The sequence below is a fragment of the Sapajus apella genome, unplaced genomic scaffold (genome assembly GCF_009761245.1).
Source record: "Sapajus apella isolate SASKATOON/1434 unplaced genomic scaffold, GSC_monkey_1.0 scaffold43, whole genome shotgun sequence".
NCBI classification, from domain to species: domain Eukaryota; kingdom Metazoa; phylum Chordata; class Mammalia; order Primates; family Cebidae; genus Sapajus; species Sapajus apella.
The window spans coordinates 426,549-447,739 of NW_022436983.1; the positions used below are offsets into that span (position 1 = coordinate 426,549).

Consider the following 21,191-nt stretch of genomic DNA (forward strand, 5'->3'; position numbering starts at 1 on the left):
TTTTTTTTTTTTTTAAGAGACGGGGTTTCACCATGTTGGTCAGTCTGGCTCGAACTCCCAACCTCAGGTGATCCACCCATCTCAGCTTCCCAAAGTGCTGGGATTACAAGCATGAGCCAGCACGCCTCGCCTTTTTTGTTTTGTTTTGTTTTGTTTTGTTTTGTTTTTGAGACAGAGTCTTGCTCTGTCGCCCAGGCTAGAGTGTGATCTTGGCTCATTGCAACCTTCACCTCCCAGGCTTAAGTGATTCTCCTGCCTCAGCCTCCAGAGTAGCTGGGACTACAGGCATGTGCCACCACACCAGGCTAATTTTTGTATTTTTAGTAGAGACAGGGTTTCATCATATTGGTCAGGCTGGTCTTGAACTCCTGACAACGTGATCTGCCTGCCTTAGCCTCCCAAAGTGCTGGGATTACAAGTGTGAGCCACCGAGTCTGGCCTTTTTTTTGTTTTGTTTTGGTTTGGTTTTAATTTTTTTTTAATAGAGATGGGCTTTCACCATGTTGGCCAGGTTGGTCTCGAACTCCTTACCTCAGGTGATCCACCCACCTAGGTCTACCGAAGTGCTGGGATTACATGTGTGAGCCTCCGCACCCCGCCTGTTTTGTTTTTAATAGAGACGGAGTCTTGCTGTGTCACCCAGGCTGGAGTGTAGTGGCATGATCGTAACCTACTGCAGCCTTGAACTTGTGGGCTCAAGTGATCCTCCCACCTCGGCCTCCCAAAGTGCTGGGATTACAGGCATAAACCACTGCACCTGGCCCAAGAAACGATTTCACACCTTGGTCATAATGCCAGCTCCTCCTTCCTAAACCTCCCTCTCAGCAGTCGACTTTTATTGTTCTTTCTTTCTTTTTGTGAGACAGGCTTTTGCTCTGTGCTCAGGCTGGAATGCAGTGGTGCAAACATGGCTCACTGAAGCCTTGACCTCCTGTGCTCCAGCAATCCTCCCACCCCAGCCTCCTGAGTAGCTGGGACCACAGGTGTGCATCCTCAATCCCAGCCCATGCTCAGCCCCACTCCCCACCCTGAGCTCCTTCATCTGCGGCCACGTTGGTCTTCTGTTCTCTAAGTTTCTTTCTGCTTCTGGGACCTTGCACTTGCTCTTCCCTCTGCTTGGAACTTTTCCCAACTTTTCTTTTTCTGTTTTTCTTTTGAGACAGGGTCTCGCTGTCACCCAGGTAGGAGTGCTGAGGTGTGGTCACGGCTCACTGCAGCGTCAATCTCCTGGCTCAAGCGATCCTTTCACCTCAGCCTCTCAAGTAGCTGGGACTACAAGCAAAGCCACCACACCCAGCTAAGTTTTAGTATTTTTTTGTAAGAAATAGGGTCTTGCTATGTTGCCCAAGCTGCTCTCAAATTCCTGGGCTCAAGAGATCCGCCCATGCTGGCCTCCCAGAGTGCTGGGATTACGGATGTGAGCCACAGCTTCCCACCTGTCCGCCCAGGCTTCCCAGCTTTTCTTAGTTTCTTCTTATCCTCTGGAGGCCTCAAGCTCAGTTTCCGTCTCTGCTCGTGCTTACCTAGTGTGGTCCTCAGCTCGAGCCCCTCCCAGCTGCCCTCCATCGAATCATCCTTATTTATTTATTTATTTATTTATTTATTGAGACGGAGTTTCGCTCTTGTTACCCAGGCTGGAGTGCAATAGCGCGATCTCGGCTCACCGCAACCTCCGCCTCCTGGATTCAGACAATTCTCCTGCCTCAGCCTCCTGAGTAGCTGGGATTACAGGCACGCACCACCATGCCCAGCTAATGTTTTGTATTTTTAGTAGAGACGGGGTTTCACCATGTTGACCAGGATGGTCTTGATCTCTTGACCTCGTGATCCACCCGCCTCGGCCTCCCAAAGTGCTGGGATTACAGGCTTGAGCCACTGCGCCCGGCTCATTTATTTATTTAACGCAGAATCTCTGTCACCTAGGCAGGAGTGCAGTGGCACCACCTCAGCTCATGCAACCTCCGCCTCCCAGGTTCAAATGATTTTTCTGCCTCAGCCTCCTGAGTAGCTGGGATTATAGGCATCCTCCACTACACCCGGCTAATTTTTGTATTTGTAGTAGACACAGGAGTTTCACCATGTTGGCCAGGGTGGTCTCGAACTCCTGACCTCAGGTGATCTGCTCGCCTCAGCCCCCCAAATTGCTGGGATTACAGGCGTGAGCCTCGGCACCCAGACTATCATCCTTATGATTTTCTTGCAGCATGTATTGCAGCCTGTCATTATTTGTTTATTTGTGTACTTGATTAACCTTGGCTGCTCTGTTCCCTTCTATGTCCCATGTCAAGTACAACATGTGGCCCATGGTAGATGCTCCATATATACCAGTTGAATAGATGCAGACATGAATGAATAAACGAACGAAGCACTCGCCTCCCACTGGGAAACTAATGCATCATTCCTCAACAAAGCACCTACCCTATACCAGGTCCACCCATTCTGCGGTAATATTTTCTACTTTCTAAGAGTGTTGTCCAGATTAACTGAGTTAATATAAATTAAACAGCTTGGAATGGAATCTTGGCCCATATCTCCCCACCCTCCCTCCCCTTGCACACACACACATACACACACAGACACACACATACACACACACAAAGAATCTTGGCTCATAAACATTAGCCATGACTACTATTGTCATTACGACTTGGTCCACAAATAGAAACAGGGCTAGGGATGGTCCTCAAAAGAGTAGCTATTTTCCCTCTAGAATACACTTCTTTCTCCTAGCAAACTCCTACACATCCTTCAAAACGCAGCTCAAGGCCAGGCGAGATGGATCACGTCTGTAATCCCAGCAACTTTGGGAGGCCAAGGCAGGTGGAGTGCTTGAGCCCAGGAGTTGGAGACCAGCCTGAGCAACACAGCAAAACCCCCAATGTGTGCAGCACATTGTATTTTTGTATTTTTCTATTAAAAATACAAAGAAAAAGAAAAAAAAAAAAAGCCGGGTGCAGTGGCTCACACCTGTAATCCCAGCACTTTGGGAGGCCAAAGTGGGTAGACCACCTGAAGTCGGGAGTTTGAGACCAGCCTGGCCAACATGGTGAAATCCCATCTCTACTAAAAATACAAAAATTAGCCAGGCATGGTGGCACATGCCTGTAGTCCCAGCTACTGGGGAGGGTGAAGCAGGGGAATCGCTTGAACCTGGGAGGCAGAGGTTACAGTGAGCCGAGATCACGCCATTGCACTCCAGCCTGGGCATCTCAGAGAAACTCTCATCTCAAAAAAAAAAAAAAAAAAAAAATTAGCCACATATGGTGGTACACGGCTGTAGTCCCAGCTATTTGGGAGGCTGAGGTGGAAGGAAGCCGAAGCTGCAGTGCGCTGAGATCACGCCACTGCACTCCAGCCTGGGTGACAGAGTGAGATCCTGTAAACAAAACAACAAAACAAAAACAGCTCAAGCATCTCCGAGTTTTTTCTAAGCCTTTATTGAGCACCACTGTGGGTCAGGCTCTGGCCTTGACTTTACAATTGCAGGAGGAGCAGAAACGGACTGCTGTCAGGGCACTCAGGATAACATGGGCGGAGAAAGCTCACTGATCACATCCACCTAGGAAGCAAGGGCATGCTGGAGAAAACCCTGGGATCAACACGCATCCGCCAGGCCCAGATCTCAGAGGGGGCACTGCTGGAAAGGCTGGGAGCCTCCCCTCTCAACCTTCCACCCAAACCCACCCCTCTTTTGGGAACTTGGCAGGCAATGAGGATGAGCCCTTAATTATGTGGATGCCCAGTATGTGTGTTTCAAGTACGTTGTTCCACTGGGGCCTCACCCGCTATCAGGAGACCAGTTCTATTTTAACCCAGTGCTGAGGCTCTGAGAGGTCAGTAACTGGGCTGAGAGCCCACAACCAGCGAAAGGCAGGGCTGGGATTCCTGGGCGTCTCACTCTGCCTGGCAAGTGCTGGAAGTTCGGTGGAGGGGCGTCCGCTGCTCTCTGGGGCCCACAATTGGCGGTGGAGGAAATGGGGCTGCAATGACCTGTTGAGACCCAAGTCCGATGGAAGAGTAGGGATTAGCAAGTGGGGGAGTGAGAGGCCGGGACCTTTTTTTTCTTCTTCTTCTTTTTTTCTAGATGAGTGTCTCTCTCTGTCACCCAGGCTGGAGTGCAGTGGTGCAATCTCGACTCACTGCAATCTCTGCCTCCAGGGTTCAAGCAATTTTCCTGCCTCGGCCTCCCAAGTAGCTGGCACTACAGGCACACGCCACCATGCCTGGCTAATTTTTACATTTTTTAGTAGAGACGGGTTTTCGCCATGTTCGCCAGGCTGGTCTCGAACTCCTGACCTCAAACGATCTGCCCGCCTCGGCCTCCCAAAGTACCAGGATTACAGGCCTGAGCCACTGCGCCTGGCCCACACCCTTGAAGACCCCACAGCCAAGGTCCTCCAGCCCCGCTCTGCGTGGCGCTCTGGTCTTGGGGCTCGGGACTCTGTCATCACGAGCAGGGGCCAGTCCAATCTTGCACCGTTGCCTGGCACCGTCCCTGGAGCCTTGGCGTCCTGGCCTCTCCTCTCTGCCGGCTGGGGGTGGAGTGGCCCGGTCGGATGGAGACAGTGCACAAAGCCGATGGCGAGTGCCGCGGTCAGTTTGGCCCCGCCGCTCTTCGAGGCAGCAGCCACCCTGGGGAAGGTGGATGCCCGGAAGGGGCGTTGCCTGCGGGTCACCCAGAGGTCACCGGCGGGAAATTCCGGGGGTGGGAGTGAGGAGAGGTGGGAGAGGCCAGGGCAGAGGGAGGCCCCGGGTGGGCTGGGAAGCATCGCCTGGTGCGGGCCATCGCATTCCAGGGCCAGCGACTTCTCCGCAGAGCGACCGCGCGGGTTCTCAGAGCGCCTCCCCGAGCCACACTAGGAGCGCTGGACCGCGGGGGAGAGGCTCGGAGGGCGGCCAGCTCCCAGCAAGGCGGCCTAGCGGGCAGGTAGAGGGCCCGGCCCCTCGCCAGCCCTCTCTGCCTGTTCTCCCTGCGCCGGGGCGCTCCAGGTCCCAGCCCCGAGCCCTAGCGGCTCCCCACTCCATGACCTCTGGACGCCCCGTCGGGTCCAAACCGGATAGGCAGGGCGCGAGCGCCCGGGCGGAGGGGCCGCGGGAGCTCAAGCGGGGCTCGGTGCGCGCCCCAGCCGCCGGCCTGCGCTATCCCTGCAGATGTCGGGAGCTATCTTTGGGCCTCCGGAGGGCCCGAGCGCCCTGGACGCCGCTGGCGTCCACCCGCTGGTGTGCCCGCTGTGCCACGTGCAGTACCAGCGCCCGTGTCTTCTGGACTGCTTCCATGACTTCTGTGCCGGCTGCCTTCGTGGCCTCACGACCGACGGCCGCCTCACCTGCCCACTGTGCCAGTAAGTGTCCCAAAGTTCCCAAAAACCTCCCAGACTCCGTCCCCGGAGGCCAAGGTTTGCTCTGTCTGAACTGAGATCCAGGTACCAGGAGAGCGAGGCTCCGACTTAAGGCAGAACCAGCGGGAGGGGCTGCACCCAGTCCTTAGCTCTTTCCCCAAAAGTTGCAGCCTTTAGCCCATTTTACAGATCAGCTTAACTGAGGCCTGGAGACTGCAGTTACTGGCTCAAGACCTCCCATCAAAAGTCAGGGCGGGGCTCCAGCACCGGTCAGGACACTTCCAGTAACTTGATTTGGGGTCCTAGAAGTCTTAGGTCCACAAAACCACAGTTAACTTTAGGTGGGTTCGAGGCACCCGGGAGTGGCTCTAATTTACCCAATCCCATGAGAATATGCCAAGGAGAGGCTTCTGCTTTTGATACCGGGGCACCAACCCACTGTCTGCAGGAGTGCCCAGGACTGGGCAAGAGTAGGGACCAGGGCAGGGTGAGCGCTGGCTGTGATATTTATAGCTGGGTGCACCGCCCTCCCAACACAGCTATTTTTAGCCCCAGCCTGGAATGTGAGGTGGGGGTGGGGAGCCTTGGGGAAGGGGTGTCAGAATCTTGGGGCCTGGGCTTCTCTGCAGACAGCAGACTGTGGTGAAGGGTCCCAGCGGGCTCCCGCCGGTGGACCGGCTGATGCAGTTCCTGGTGGACAGCTCCGGGGATGGCGTGGAGGCGGTGCGCTGTGCCAACTGTGACCGGGAGTGCAGCGAGCAGGCAGGAGCAGCAGGGGCGGGTGGGTGGGGAGTGAAGGGTCCCAGGTTGCACAGTCTCCAGTGTTTGCACATGCACCTAGCATGTCCTCAGAGGACCACCTGCCAGTGGATTCCCCAGCACCTCCCTAAGGCACCTTGGCCCCGAATGTGGGCCCCATTATACCCAGGGGGAGACTGAGGTCAGAACAAGGGACTTGAGGCAGTGTCCAGATAGTGGCCATTCGATCTGGGGAGGGCTCGCTGGTCTCCACCTCAGGGTGGAGCTGTGGACTCAAGCAGGAAGGGTGGTCTAGCCTGCAGGCCTGGGCCGATCCCAGAGGACCTCTGCTACCCAAGTGGCACAGAAGCAGCTACAGCCCGGCGGAGGTGAGGACAGCATGCTGTTCCCCTGGGCTGTAAAGGACACTGGGGACTCTGGCCTGCGGAGGCCGGAAAGGGTACCGGGAATCCCATGAGGACGGCCCTACAGGGACAAAAGCTCTGGCGATCTGGGCAAGTGCTGAGAAATGTGGGAGCCAGAGGTACAGAGAGGATGAACAGGAGGCAGGGACTCCAGGGAGCGCCTGTTCTGTCACCCACTGCCTGTCCCCACACCAGGGCTGCAACACAAGCCCTGGCCTCCCAGCCCTGGGTCTGGCTTGGGGAGGATAACCAGAAAGCCCTCCCTGCTCTTCTCCTCCCCGCTGAGGTGTGACTCTGGACGGCCAGGGTGCACACCACCTTTTGGCCACTATTGAGTGTGTCAAGAGGTCAGTGAGAGGCCTTCAGACCCCTTTTGTTGCAGGTAAAACGTTTGTTTCATAAAAGCAGTCTCTGCCGTCTCCCCCTGACCCCCACACCCCCAAGGACCTACTTACCCAGCCTCTGAGCTGCAGTGCCCTCATCTGTAAACTGGGTATATCAGAGCGCCAAGTGCCCGGATTACAGGAAGGGGCTGCGTGTGGCTGAGCACCCGACCACGGCTGGGTCAAACACGCGCGGTGATTCGGGTCGACTGCGGTTCCCGCGCTGGCCGCGGTCGGGCTCTGGCGCTCCTGAGCCGGCTCTCGGCCCGCAGGACGTGGAGACCACGTACTTCTGCAACACGTGCGGACAGCCCCTGTGCGCGCGCTGCCGCGACGAGACGCACCGGGCTCGCATGTTCGCGCGTCACGACATCGTGGCCCTGGGCCAGCGAAGCCGCGACATGCCCCAGAAGTGCAGTGAGTGAGGCTTGCCGGGCCGGGGACCGGGGGTGGGCACGGGCTGGGGACGGGCCCGGAACTGCCCGGAGCCCTCACCGCCGTCCGCCCACCCGCAGCGCTGCACGGAGAGCCCTACCTCCTGTTCTCCACCGACAAGAAGTTGCTGCTGTGCATCCGCTGCTTCCGCGACATGCAGGGGTGCGTAGAGGGGGCGCGAGGGGAGGGGGCTGGGGGCGGCCGGAGCGGGCCTCACCCGCCGCCTCCCGCAGGGAGAGCCGGGCGCACTGCGTGGACCTGGAATCGGCTTATGTGCAGGGCTGCGAGCGGCTGGAGCAGGCGGTGCTGGTGACGGCAGGAGCAGGCGCACGGGGGCGGGGGTGTGGGGCCGCGCGGCGGCACTCTCCAGCCTGACCCCGCCCTGTGCCCAGTCCGTGAAGGCCCTGCAGACGGCCACGCGGGAGGCCATCGCGCTGCTGCAGGCCATGGTGGAGGAGGTGCGGCACAGCGCGGCCGAGGAGGAGGACGCCATCCACGCCCTGTTTGGCAGCATGCAGGTAAGGGGTAGGGGTTGCGGGTAAACGACCCAGCCAGGAGCTGGTGACATGGCCGGCCCCTCGCCCTTGTGGATTTCCAGTGTAGCGGGGCAGCAGGCCTTGCACCAATCACTTTTTTGGAGTTGGTAGGAGAGCTCGGAGGGGAGACCAGGGCCTGCCCCAGGCTGGTGGTAGGGATGTGAGGTGGTCAGGAAAGGCTTCCTGGAGAGGTGACTTTTTTTTTTTTTTTTAAAGACGAAGTTTCACCATGTTGGTCAGGCTGGTCTTGAACTCCCGACCTCAGGTGATCCGCCCACCTTGGCCTCCAAAGTGCTTGGATTACAGGCGTGAGCCACCACGCCCAGCTGGAGAGGTGACTTTTAAGGGGAGGGGACATCCAGCCCTCAGGCAGTGGATGCTGAGATACCGAGCCTAACCAGCAGGTGGCTGTGGTGGGGGGGGGGTAGGCATGGTGGGAGGTGGCAGGGCTGAGGGTGCAAATCAAGAGCATGCCCGCCGTCTCTTCCAGGACAGGCTGGCAGAGAGGAAAGCGCTGCTGCTTCAGGCTGTGCAGAGGTGAGTGGGGAAGGGGGGCCTTCTCCCCTTGCCCCTTGGACTCCATGCCCTCAGCTGAGAGCCTGGGCAGGCCCTAGCCCACCCTGGGGAGCAAGACATCTGGGTGTCCACCCAGCTGAGGAGGGCAGCATGGCTCAGGGTGCAGAGAAGGAGTGTGGGGATGGACATGTGAAGCTGGCAGATGGATGGGACTGCCGGGTCCTGCTCCTGGCCCCCTGGAGACCAGGCATCCCCCTCCCCCAGCCAATATGAAGACAAGGACAAGGCCTTCAAGGAGCAGCTCTCTCACTTGGCCACCTTGCTGCCCACCCTGCAGGTACAGGGAGCTCAGGGTGCATGGGGGGGTCCCTCCCCCCCAGGTACTGAGCAGTGTCCCCCCACCCAGGTCCATCTGGTCATCTGCTCCTCCTTCCTCAGCTTGGCCAACAAGGCTGAGTTCCTGGACCTGGGCTACGTGAGTCTCCTCCCTGCCTGCAGATGTCCCCTCCCCACCAGGAAACCACCCTGCAGACCAAGGCCACCAGCTCAGGGTTGGGCAGCCTGTCACCTGGAGCCTGGACCGGGGGTCTTGGGGCTGACCTTCCCCTCCCAACTCCATCATCTGCAAACCAGCTAGGGCCACTGTTATAAGGACAGTGAAGCCAGGAAGGGGGCATGAGCCCCCAGTCCCCATGGGGCAGGATGCCACTGGAGTCCAGCCGCCCCCCTCCTGTGGATTTGGCTGCCACCCCCCCACCGGCCTGAGGCCCTCCTGGTTGCCACAGGAGCTGATGGAGAGGCTGCAGGGCATCGTCACACGGCCGCACCGCCTGAGGCCTGCGCAGAGCAGCAAGGTGTGAAGTGGTCTGGGTGGGCCAGGGTCGGGGGTCCTGCAGGGCAGTGGAGGCCACCTCGTGACCTCATCTTACCGCCCAGATTGCCAGTGACCACCGAGCCGAGTTCGCGCACTGTCTGGAGCCGCTGCTGCTGCTGGGGCCGCGCCGGGTGGCAGCTGCAGTGGGTGGTGCGAGCATGTGAGCAGCAACGGGGACGGCGGGCGGTCTCCTCCACGGGGATATGGGGGCGGGAGGGTGCTGAGGGGCCAGATAGGGAAAAGCCAGGTGCCACCCTTCCTTCCGCCATCCTTAGTTCGCCACCCTCCCGGTACAGTGACTGGGCACAGGCAATGGCTAGGGTGAGTCCACCAAGGAGGGGAACAGGAAGTCCTGGACCTGTAGCCCATGGCAGACCTGGCTTGGAGCTTGGCCAAAGGACAAGGGGAGGACTCAGGCCCCCAGCCGCCACTGCAGCCTCTCCTGGGGTGGGATGCGTGGGGCTGGGCTGACTGCCACCTCAGTGGCCTGAAGCCGAAGGGCACCTGATTCCTGACCTCATCTGAGAAGGAGTTAGGAGAAATGCTGAAACTGGCATGTGTGTGCCCAGGGGCCCCAAAGACCAAGAGAGACTGGGTTCACACGTCCTCTGTGCAGCGTGGAGGTGAACACACCATTCCCTTGGTCCTAGCCCTGGCAGCATTCCCATGGACTCACTCTTGGCCCCACACCCTGGAACCCACACCAGGGACTTTAAAAATAGATGTGGGCCGGGTGCGGTGGCTCACGACTGTAATCCCAGCACTTTGGGAGGCTGAGGCGGGCGGATCATGAGGTCAGGAGTTTGAGACCAGCCTAACCAACATGGTGAAAATCCATCTCTACTAAAAATACAAAAATTAGCTAGGCGTGGTGGCACACACCTGTAATCCCAGCTACTCAGGAGGCTGAGGGAGGAGAATCGCTTGAAGCCGGGAGGCAGAGGTTGCAGTGAGCCAAGATCGCACCATTGCATTGCACTCCAGCCTGAGTGACAGAGTGAGACTATGTCAAAAACAAACAAACAAATAGATGTGGATGTCCAGGTGAGGCCTCAGCCTCAGGCTTTTCAAAGCTCTCAGTGGCTCTGCTGTTCTCCAGGTGGTAGAGAGGGCTGTGAGGGCCGTCCAGGGGAGGGGACCGGGAGGCTGGGGGAGGGGCAGACTTCCTCACCCTGCATCCAAACTGGCTCTCTCCACAGGCTGGCAGGGGGCTCAGGCCCAAAGGTGCTGACGGGGCCCCACTGCCCCTCCCCGACAGGAAAGACGTCGGGGTCACCCGTCCAAAAGCCCACGCTGCACCGATCCGTGGGCACCGAAGTGCTGTTGGCGGAGGGCGAGAACACGCCCTTCACACAGCACTGCCGCCACTATGAGGACTCCTACCGGGTGAGGGGGCCAGGGATCTGCAGGTGGCTGGTGTCCTAACCCACCCCTCACCAAGATACGCTCAGGCAAATCGAGTTGGATTTGCCGCTGAGCCTGGGAGCCATTCCTCACCAAGGCCCTGGCAGTGAAAACAGCCCAGGGTGAGACTGGACACCTTGGCTCATGCCTGTAATCCCAGCACTTCGGGAGGCTGAGGCGGGTGGATCACCTGAGGTAGGGCATTCGAGACCAGCTTGAGCAACATAGAGAAATCCCATCTCTAATAAAAATACAAAATTAGCCAGGCGTGGTGGCGCATGTCTGTAATCCCAGCTTCTCGGGAGGCTGAGGCAGGAGAGACTTGCTTGAACCCGGGAGGCGGAGGTTGTGGTGAGCTGAGATTGAGACATTGCACTCCGGCCTGGGCGACAAGAGCAAAACTCCGTCTCAAAAAGAAAACAAAACCAAAAAACTAAAATCAGCCTAGGGTGACCCCATGCCCTCACACGGCCTCTCGGTGCAGCGCCTGCAGGTGGAGATGCAGAACCTGAAGGACCAGGTACAGGAGCTGCACCGGGACCTCACCAAGCACCACTCACTCATCAAGGTGGAGATCATGGGAGATGTCCTGCGAAAGTCCCTGCAGCTGGACACGCGGATCGCCTCGGAGCACGCCTCCTTAGAGGGCATGAGGGTCATCTTCCAGGAGGTAGCCCTCCCAAGGACTCTAACTCCAGCCGCACCTGTCAGGGGGCACCTGGGCTACCCCAAGACAGTAAGGGGGTAAAGAGGACCTGGTCTGTGCCCACGGGATCCTCATGTGGCAGGGTCTGGAAGCTGGGAGTCTTTGCTGCTTGGAACCATGTGGACCTGGCTGGGGGTGCTTTGTAGATCCGAGTGGCTAGAGATAGCAATGCCACCACTGCGAATTCCATCACTGCCACATCCAACATCCTGCTTTTCTCTTTCAGATTTGGGAGGAGTCCTATCAGCGAGTGGCTAAGGAGCAGGAGATTTATGAAGGTTCCGGGCAGCTGGCTGCTGAGTGAACTCCCTGCCCCTGATTTAACCCACATGCTAGCAAGGGAGGAAGTCAGAGTCGGCCACTAACCATGCGCAGATCCCTGCGCTCTCCCGCCTAGTGCTTGACTTTGCCTCCAGCTGCTAACTGGCCCCAAATGGTGCATGTAAGGTCAGGACTCATTGAGTAAATGCCCCATCAGGTGCCTCACTCTTTAACTAGAGGTCATCATGGAAACGTTGGGATATTTAGATGGTGCCCAGCTTGAATAAAAACCTGAAGCCAGGTGCTTCAGGGTTAGGACCCCTTGCTCTGGCCTTGGCTCCACAGCCCAGCTCCATGACCTTCTCCAGCTGAGGCAGGAGAATGCCTACCTGACCACCATCACCAGGCAGATCACGCCCTATGTCCTCTCCATTGCCAAGGTGAAGGAGCGGCTGGAGCCCAGGTGAGGCTGGGGGGTGTTCCCGGGTTCACAGAGTCTCCAGAATGTGTATGGGGGCTGGGTGCGGTGGCTCATGCCTGTAATCCCAGCATTTTGGGAGATGGGTGGGCAGATCACCTGAGGTCAGGAGTTCAAGACCAGCCTGGCCAACATGGTGAAACCCCATCTCTACTAAAAATAAAAAAATTAGCCGTGTGTGGTGGCACATGCCTGTAATTCCAGCTACTGGGGAAGGCTGAGGCACGAGAATGGGCTGAACCTGGGAGGCGAAGGCAGAGGTTGCAGTGAGCCAAGATCATGCTACTGCATTCGAGTCTGGGCGACACAGCAAGAACTTGCCTCAAAAAAAAAGAAAAGAAAGCAAAAGCATGGGAAAGGGTGCCACACCCACAGGACCCCGCTCAGGGAAGTCAGCTGGCCACGTCGTGAGGGTTCAGTTGGGGCATCTGGGCCACCAGGTGTGGGACATCTGCAAAAGTGTGGTCACAGTGAGTGCGCTGCTCTGAGTTTCTGCTTTTAGGTTCATAGTTGCTCCCTCCAACCCTCCGGAGTAGCTCAAAGCGGAAGCCACTTCTTGAGGGTGTCACGAGGGTCCTGCTGGGCGGATCCAGGCAACAGGACATGGGGGAGAGGGCAGGAACTACATCAATGTAAGACAAGCCAAGTCTGGACCAGAGTAGGAACCAGGGTCTCGAAGCACTGTACTCAGGCATCAAAGGGGCTCTAGTGGCAGAGGGATCTTGGTGGCAAGTCTTCGATGTTCCTGTCTCTGAGTCATTGGGCCCCAGGATAGACTGGTGGCCCTGGAGGTCTAGGGCATGGCTGGAGCCTGGGCTCTCACCACCCTAGTGGGGATTCCACCTGCCCCCCACCCCCACACCCCATCTCCTATCACCCAAAGTTCCTGTCAGGTTTTAGGGGAGCCCACCACCTAGTAACTTCTTGAGAAAGACGGCACAGGAGGTGCATATTTGGGATGGCACGGGTCTGAAAATGTCTCCCTTCTATCTTCACCCTTGATTGATGGTTTTACTGGGTATCAAATTCTAGACTGGAAATTCTAGATTGGGAAGGATTCTCCTTCGAAGGCATCACTCTGTTTTCTAGCTTCCACGGTTGTTCATGAAGGCTGAAGGCGCCCAGATTCCTAACCCTTGTAATGTTACCTACCAATTCTCTGTGGAAGCTTGTAGAATCTTTCCTTTGCTCCCAGCGTTCTGAGATTTCACTTTGGTGCGAGTCTGTTTTCATCCATTAGGTTGGATACTAGCAGCCCTTTCAATCTGGAAATTCATGGTCTTCGGTTTGGGCATATTTCTTTTTTTTTTTTCTTTTTTCTTTTTGAGATGGAGTCTCACTCTGTCGCCCAGACTGGAGTGCAGTGGCATGATCTTGGCTTACTGCAACCTCCACCTCCTGGGTTCAAGCGATCCTCCTGCCTCAGCCTCCTGAGTAACTGGGACTACAGGCACATGCCACCATGCCTGGCAAATTTTTGTATTTTTAGTGCAGATGGGATTTCACCAAGTGGACCAGGCTGGAATATTTCTTTTTGAATTTGTTGATTTCTTCACTTTTTCTTTTTGGAATTCCTATTGTTGGATATTGGCTCCCCTGGGCTGGCTCTCTAATTTACCTTTTCTGTCTTATTTTCCATCTCTTTGTCTTTTTTTTTTTTTTTTTTTTTGAGATGGGGTCTTGCCCTTTCGCCCAAGCTGGTCTTGAAACTCCTGGGCTCAAGTGATCCTCCCACCTCAGCCTCCCAGAGTGCTGGGATTACAGGCGTGAGCCACTGCGCCAGGCCTCTTTGTTATTTTCCAGGAGTTTCCTCTTTGTCTTCCAACCCTTCTATTAACTTGTTCATTTCTGCTATGTTGTTTTAATTTCCAACAGCTCTTTCTGTACCCTGTCTCTTCTGATAGCATCCTGTTGTTCATGGACGCAGTATCTTACTCCTCTGAAGCCAGTAGGTTATTTTTCCTTTTAGAAATTTTCTCCCTGAAGTGTTTCCTCCCAATTGCTTTTTGCTTGTGAAGGTTTTTGTATGTTTGTTTGTTTGAGACAGGTGCTAGCTCAACTCACTGCAGCCTCCACCTCCCGAGTTCAATCGATTCTTGTGCCTCAGCCTCCAGAGTAACTGGGATTACAGGTGTGCACCACCAGGCCCACTAAGCTTGTGTAGGTTTCTGTCTTCCAGAGTGAAGGCTTTTCTCAGATGTCACGTCACCTTTGAGTATCTGCTCATATTAGGAGTGGGGCAGGGCTGGAGCCACGAGGCAGATGGGAAGCTGTGAGCACAGGGGTGGTGCCTCCTTGGAGAGGGTCTGGGAGGGTAGATTCTTGCTTTTATGGAGTGCCCCAAGGTCAGCGTTCAGTCCCTTCCTTTCCAGTCCTTCCCGGGAGGCCTCTCTGTGGAGCATCTGTAGACACACTGCGTTTTCTGGTTTCAGTGCAGTTCTCGACTGGCCTCTCAGAACTAACCCCTCAGACTTCGGCTGCAGCAGGAGAGGACCAGTTGCTGAGTGGCAGGGATCTTGGCTGTCATCTGTCCTATTTTGTCCCACCCTCCCTGTGGCAGAGGCAAAAGGGCTGCCATTTCCTAAACCTGCCAAGGGATGCTGTGGCGTGAACCTGCGTGTCCTCAGCTTGTCCCACCGTCAGTTTCCAACTCGGGTTTCTCAGGTCTGCTCAATCGCTGACCACTTGTTCACGTGCTCTCTGGCTTCCAGAAGTGTGGTGCTATCCTTTCCTGTCCTCAGCCCAGAGGGGCCTTCTTCTCCTTGTCATTTTAATCCCTTCACTAGAGTCTCAGCGTGTTTGGGGAAGATAGAAAATGAGTGTGCACCATCAGCCATGTTAGCCCCAAACTGCCAAGTCACCTTTAGGTGATTAATTTCACATGACACTGAGAGGTTAAACTCACTCGACTCTTTGGCACAGTTTTGGTGAATCCCTGTCTACCCTGGACTCCATAGGCATTCGAGGTATTCTAGTTCAGATACTATGGGATTCCACTTATAAAGCCTCAAAAGCGGCCAGATGCAGTGGTTCTTGCCTGTAAATCCAACACTTTGGGAGGCTGAGACAGGCACATCACTTCAGGTCCAGAGTTTGAAACCAGCCTGGCCAACATGGTGAGACCCTGTCTCTACTAAAAATACAGAAATTAGGCCGGGTGCGGTGGCTCACGCCTGTAATCCCAGCACTTTGGGAGGCAGAGGTGGGCAGATCACAAGGTCAGGAGTTCAAGACCAGCCTGGCCAACATGGTGAAACCCTGTCTCTACTAAAAATACAAAAAATTAGCCGGGCATGGTGGCATATGCCTATAATCCCAGCTACTCGGGAGGCTGAGACAGAATTGCTTGAACCCGGGAGGCAGAGGTTGCAGTGAGCTGAGATTCTGCCGCTGCACCCCAGCCTGGGAGACAGAGCAAGACCCTGTCTTGGAAAAAAAAATACAAAAATTAGCCAAGCACAGTGGTGGGCGCCTGTAATCCTAGCTACGTGGGAGGCTGAGGCAGGAGGATCACGTGCGCTCAGGAGGTGGCGATTGCAGTGACCTGAGATTGCGTCATTGGAATCCAGCCTGGGCAACAGAGACTCCATTTCAAAAATAAATAAATAAATAAAGGCCAGTCATGCAGTGGCTCACACCTGTAATCCCAGCACCTTGGGAGGCTGAGGGAGGCAGATCATGAGGTCAGGAGTTCAAGATCAGCCTGACCATCATGGTGAAACCCCGTCTCTACTAAAAATAAAAAAAAATTAGCCTGTGCGGTGGTGTACACCTGTAATCCCAGCTACTCAGGAGGCTGAGGCAGGAGAATCGCTTGAGCCCGGGAGGCGGAGGTTGCTGTGAGCCAATACACTGCCACCGCACTCCAGCCTGGGCCACAGAGCAAGACTCCGTCTCAGAAAAAACAAAAACAAAACCCCTCAAAAGCGGGCAGAACTAACTTATGGTGTTAGCGGTCAGGACAGTGATTATCCTGGGAAGGAGGACTGGAAGGGGGTACGAAGGGGGCTTCTGGGGCGGGGACAATGTCCTGGGTGCTACTCACACAGGCTTATCCACACCATGAATGTACCAAGGCACAGTCTGCCTTTGCAGAAATGCTCAGGCTGGAGTCCAGCTCCTGGAAGTTTGGGGCAAGGTGGGGCCAGCTCTGCCCCTCTTCAGGGCAGCCACTTTGTGAATGTCTGTAGTTACTACCTCAGCCCAGTCCCCGCAGGCCTCTGACTCCACCCATCCAACCTCGGCGAGCCCTCCCGTAGGTCCAGGCCACCTCCCTTGGCCTCTCAGCAGCACTCATGAGCATCACCACGTTTGTCTTTTTTTTTTTTTTTTTTTTTTGGAGACGGAGTTTCGCTCTTGTTACCCAGGCTGGAGTGCAATGGCGCGATCTCAGCTCACCGCAACTCCGCCTCCTGGGTTCAGGCAATTCTCCTGCCCCAGCCTCCTGAGTAGCTGGGATTACAGGCACGCACCACCATGCCCAGCTGATTTTTTGTATTTTTAGTAGAGACGGGGTTTCACCGTGTTGACCAGGATGGTCTCGATCTCTTGACCTCGTGATCCACCCGCCTCAGCCTCCCAAAGTGCTGGGATTACAGGCTTGAGCCACCACGCCCGGCTCGTCTTTTTTTTTTAGACAAGGTCTTGCTGTGTTGTCCAGGCTGGAGTGCAGTGGTGCAACCATAGCTCACTGCAGCCTCAACGTCCCAGGCTCAATCAGTCTTCCCACCTCAGCCTCCTGGGTAGCTGTGACTACAGGCATGTGCCACAATGTCCAGCTAATTTTTTTTTTTTTTTGAGATGGAGTCTCACACCGTTGCCCTGGCTGGAGTGTAGTTGCGTGATCTCAGCTCACTGCAACCTCTGCCTCCTGGGATCAAGTGATTCTACTGCCTCAGCCCCTTGAGTAGCTGGGATTACAGGTATGTGCCACCACACCCAGCTAATTTTTTATTATTTTTAGTAGAGATGGGGTTTCACCATATTGGCCAGGCTGGTCTCGAACTCCTGACCTTGTGATCTGCCCGCCTCAGCCTCCCAAAGTGCTGGGATTACAGGCATGAGCCATCGTGCCCAGCTGCCCAGCTAATTTTTATATTTTTTGTAGAGATTGGGTTTTGCTATGTTGCCAAGGCTGGTCTCAAACTCCTGGGCTGTTTCTCCTACCTCAGCCTTCCAGAACGCAGGGATTACAGGTGTGAGCCACTGTGCCAAGCCATGTTAGTCTTCAGTACGCCTTCTGTCGTTGCTGACAGCCCACAGTCTCATGCTCCCTCCAGCCTCTCCAGCCATCCCTTCCTGGTCTCTGGCTGGCTCTGCCTCCTCAGCTCAGTGTCCAGATACCAGCTTTTCCCAAGGGCTCAGCCCCAGGCATTCTCCACCTCCTACTCTCACTCCTTGGGTGACCTCATCCAGTCCCTGGCTTTAAGAGCCCATCTTGATGCAGATGACCCCAGATCCTGCTCTAGCACAGTGCTAACTGGAGCGCCAGACTCATCTCCCACTGCCCCCTTGCTGGGCAGCCCTACCTGGGTGTCTGACAGGCACTGCGAGTTCAGCAGTGGCCGGAATCCTGGACGTCCTCTGGCAGACAGGCCACTCCCATCTCCCTGTCTCAGTGAATGAAACCACATTCACTCAGGTGAAAAGCCCAGGAGAAAGCCTGGATTCCTTTCACCCACTCCGTTTCCAGCCCACCCTCAAGTTTGCCGGCTCTACTGTCCCACCCTCAGTCCGCCCGCTTTGGTCTCTGTTGCTCCCATGAATCCAAACCATCATGGCCTATCCTCCTGTCCCTCCAGCTGCCATGCAGCCAGAGGTCCTTTAGAAGCCTACAATTCCCATCACAGTAGGGCTGGACAGCTCTCTTGGGGACCTTCCCTTTGCACCTGTGACCGTGTCTACCCCTCATAACACCCTGGTTACAGTTCCCTTTCAGTTCCCCCCAAAAGCTAGACTTGTCCTATTTCTGGGCCTCTGCCTGAGCATTCACAGACCCTCAGGCCTCAGCTTTGATAAATGTCAGCAGCAGCCTTCCCGACACCACCTGGATTACAGCAGGTCCCCTGGCTGGCGCCCTCACCTCCCACTGTGCTTCCTTCCCTCCCTCAGTGTGTCTGCCCTGGCCAGCACGTGGCTTCCATCAGGGCAGGGTCTGGCTTCTGCACACCACACAGTCCTGGCCCCCGCCAGCCACTGGGCCTTAGTAAATACTTGAGGACCAAAAGAATGACGCACTAGGTGGGCCCATGAGTGTCGGCACAGTGCTTTCTGAGGTTTCTGAGCTTAAGGCTGGGCAGCAGCTGGCTCTGCTCCCTTGAGATTCCGGTGCCTGCTCTCTTGCCAGGTTTCAGGCACCTGTGGATGAGCAGTCAGAGAGTCTACAAAACACGCAGGACGACAGCAGGAACAGCGTGGCCTTAGCCAGGTAAAGCAAGTCTCTCTAAATGAGAGCGGGCGTGCGACATGGATTCCGAGGCCAACAGGAGGACAAAGGAAACCAGGCTGCTTTTCCCCTTTGATTCCAGCTCTGGGGCCTCAGCTGGGCATCTTTGTAGAACAAGGGGTCAGAGAGGCTCTCGGCCTGGATGAGTGACTTAAACAAGTGACCTCGTAGATAAAACGGGTGTGACTTTGATAGATGGGACCCCATCTTACCATTATAAACAGCCACGGCTGCTGCTGGTGTCTGCCTTCACCACTGGGAGCTGCACGTACTGACACCAGGGGACTCGGGTCACTGACATGAGAAAGCGACTGAGGACTGTCCCCCAGAGCCACGGTGTGTGCCCCAATACCTGCCAGAGGAAGAGAAGGCTGTGCAGTAACACCCACGACACTGTCACAGGCTGATCTTTCTGTATGTTGCTGTCAGGAAAATGTACTCAGTAATAGGGTGGGGGACAGCACTGTGGAATCAGAGAGGCTAGCGGGTATGCTGAGGGTTGCTGAACTGGCCAGAGTCACAGCATGGCTGGTGACAGGGCAGAGTCTGGCCCCAGCCTCCCTGGCACAGCTATTTTTTTTTTCTGCCTCCTGGGTTCAAGCAATTCTCCTGCCTCAGGCTCCCGAGTTGTATGGGTGGCATATGCCACCATACCCGGCTAATTTTTTTATATTTTTAGTAGAGACGGGGTTTCACCATGTTGGCCAGGCTGGTCTCGAACTCCTGATCTTGTGATCTGCCCACCTTGGCCTCACAAAATGCTGGGATTACAGATGTGAGCCACCGTACCTGGCCCGCTGTTTATTTAGCTCGGATGCTTCTGAATTCTGTCACCAGAAACCGCTGACACAGCCTGATGGTTCAGCAACTCACACCCATCCCTGGGGACAGGCTCCTATTCAGTAGTAGACAAGATCCTGAGACAAGCCTTCCTGGTTCTGAAGGCATGCTTACTCACTGGGGCCTTCCAGGAAGACTTTCCATTCTGAGAGCTTTGGCTTGAGTGGATTTTAGTGCAGGGATACAGTGAAATGGGGGAGCGGTGTGGGCTCACATGAGACTGTCCCTTTAGGAATAATCCAGGAAGTGTCCCAGAAAAGAAAGAGAAGACATCAGAGTCTAAAGGAAACACCTGGGCTCTGAACAGCCTCTCGGAAGAGCTTCTACCGAAAAACAAGGATCATCACAGACCCAAACAGAAAAATGGGAGCAATGTCTCCACACGGAGGGAACAGCCGGCTTAGCAAGTGGGACCGGTCCCCAAGGTCAGGCTCTTAGAGCAGGCATCAGACTGGGACACTGGAGAGAAGGTTGTTCCCATGATGGTTATTTTAATTTTTTTGAGATCGAGTTTTACTCTTTGTTGTTGTTGCCCAGGCTGGAGTGCAGTGGTGCAATCTCAGCTCACTGTAACCTCCACCCCCTGGGTTCAAGTGATTATCCTGCCTCAGCCTCCTGAGTAGTTGGGATTACAGGTGCCCGCCACCACATCCAGCTAATTTTTTGTATTTTTAGTAGAGACAGGGTTTCATCATGTTGGCCAGGCTGGCCTCCAGACCTCAGGTGATCCACCCACCTCAGTGTCTCAAAGTACTAGGATTGCAGGTGTGAGCCACCATGCCTGGCCAACGGTTTTTTGTTTGTTTGTTTTTTGAGGCAGAGTTTCGCTCTTGGTGCCCAGGCTGGAGTGCAATGGTGCGATCTCAGCTCACCGCAACCTCCACTTCCTGGGAATCTCCTACCTCAGCCTCCAGAGTAGCTGGGATTACAAGCATGTGCCACTACACTCAGCTAATTTTTTGTATTTTTAGGAGAGACGGAGTTTCTCCATGTTGGTCAGGCTGGCCTTGAACTCCCGAACTCAAGCAATCCTCCTACCTCAGCTTCCCAAAGTGCTGAGGTTACAGGCATGAGCCACCGTCCCCAGCCGGTTATTTCTTGAAAAGGTAATCACTTGTCAATCGTGAACCTGGCAGCTCCGACAGGTCATAATTTCAGATTCTTTGGCTTGGGCTGTTTTGCTTTTGCCCGTGTTTGCATGGCACGAAGTCTTCGTCCTTGTCACAGTGGCTTGTGATGACTCCCAGTCCCCATGGAAAACATTCAGGGAGTCGCCATCCAGGAAGAAATCCCTCACCCGTTCCACTCCTATGCACCGAGTGTCCGTGTGCCACGCCCTGTGCTGGGGCAGGGCGTGCTCCGTCAGGCTGTGCCAGTTTGAGTTGCAGGTAACAAGACTCCACTGCTGAGTAGCATCTGCCCTATCACAAAGGAATCCAGTTTCTCCGGAATTACAGTCCCACTGTTAACTTGGTGCCACTGGAAAGTCCCACCCAGTAATCTGAGCAGTGACTCACGGAAGGACGAGGAACCTTTGTTCCAGCTTCTCTCCCTTTCCAGCAAGTGCAGAGCTCCTGCAGCCAGAGGTTAGCAGCTGGCCAGCTTACGTGGCAGATGGTCTCGGTTACAACTCGCTGCTTTCCCAAACTACCGCACCCCTCCTGCGTCTGCCTTCCATTGATAGCGACGCCCTGGGCAGCAGCAACCTTTCTTCTGGTAGCTTTTTCTGAGCAGTTTTCCTTTTCTCTGGAGTACCCTTTTCATTTAGAGGAGTTTAATAAATGCTTTTAAAAATTAACCCACATGACCTA

At 55.5% G+C, this 21,191-nt stretch overlaps 1 protein-coding gene across 3 annotated transcripts; it reads left to right on the forward strand.

Annotated features, from left to right (window-relative positions):
* The first annotated feature begins 4,309 nt into the window (after positions 1 to 4,309).
* Positions 4,310 to 21,182, forward strand: RNF207 (ring finger protein 207). 3 transcript variants are annotated; one of them, XM_032301092.1, is made up of 17 exons: positions 4,715 to 5,342; positions 5,969 to 7,302; positions 7,401 to 7,482; positions 7,554 to 7,629; positions 7,713 to 7,838; positions 8,347 to 8,393; positions 8,637 to 8,709; positions 8,779 to 8,847; positions 9,158 to 9,226; positions 9,309 to 9,406; positions 10,446 to 10,632; positions 11,135 to 11,320; positions 11,583 to 11,634; positions 11,963 to 12,080; positions 18,442 to 18,522; positions 19,613 to 19,805; positions 20,608 to 21,182. In XM_032301092.1, exons 2-16 carry the CDS (start codon positions 7,239 to 7,241, stop codon positions 19,782 to 19,784), a joined length of 1,500 nt encoding a protein of 499 aa, XP_032156983.1. In that variant the 5' UTR covers positions 4,715 to 5,342; positions 5,969 to 7,238; the 3' UTR covers positions 19,785 to 19,805; positions 20,608 to 21,182. The 3 variants fall into 3 exon arrangements, with proteins under 3 accessions (XP_032156984.1, XP_032156983.1, XP_032156982.1); XM_032301093.1 differs by lacking the exons at positions 19,613 to 19,805; positions 20,608 to 21,182 and adding an exon at positions 12,471 to 12,565 and having other exon boundaries at positions 4,310 to 5,342; XM_032301091.1 differs by having other exon boundaries at positions 4,717 to 5,342; positions 19,613 to 21,182.
* Positions 21,183 to 21,191: the final 9 nt, after the last annotated feature.

What these genes read in the sequence shown, in the direction of transcription:
- RNF207 (XM_032301092.1), top strand. Translation starts at nt 7,239, where the DNA reads ATGTTCGCGCGTCACGACATCGTGGCCCTGGGCCAGCGAAGCCGCGAC. An exon ending in GGAGCAGGAGATTTATGAAG is followed by an intron (nt 11,635 to 11,962) that starts GTTCCGGGCAGC and finishes TTGGCTCCACAG; the next exon opens with CCCAGCTCCATGACCTTCTC. An exon ending in AAGGAGCGGCTGGAGCCCAG is followed by an intron (nt 12,081 to 18,441) that starts GTGAGGCTGGGG and finishes CTCTCTTGCCAG; the next exon opens with GTTTCAGGCACCTGTGGATG.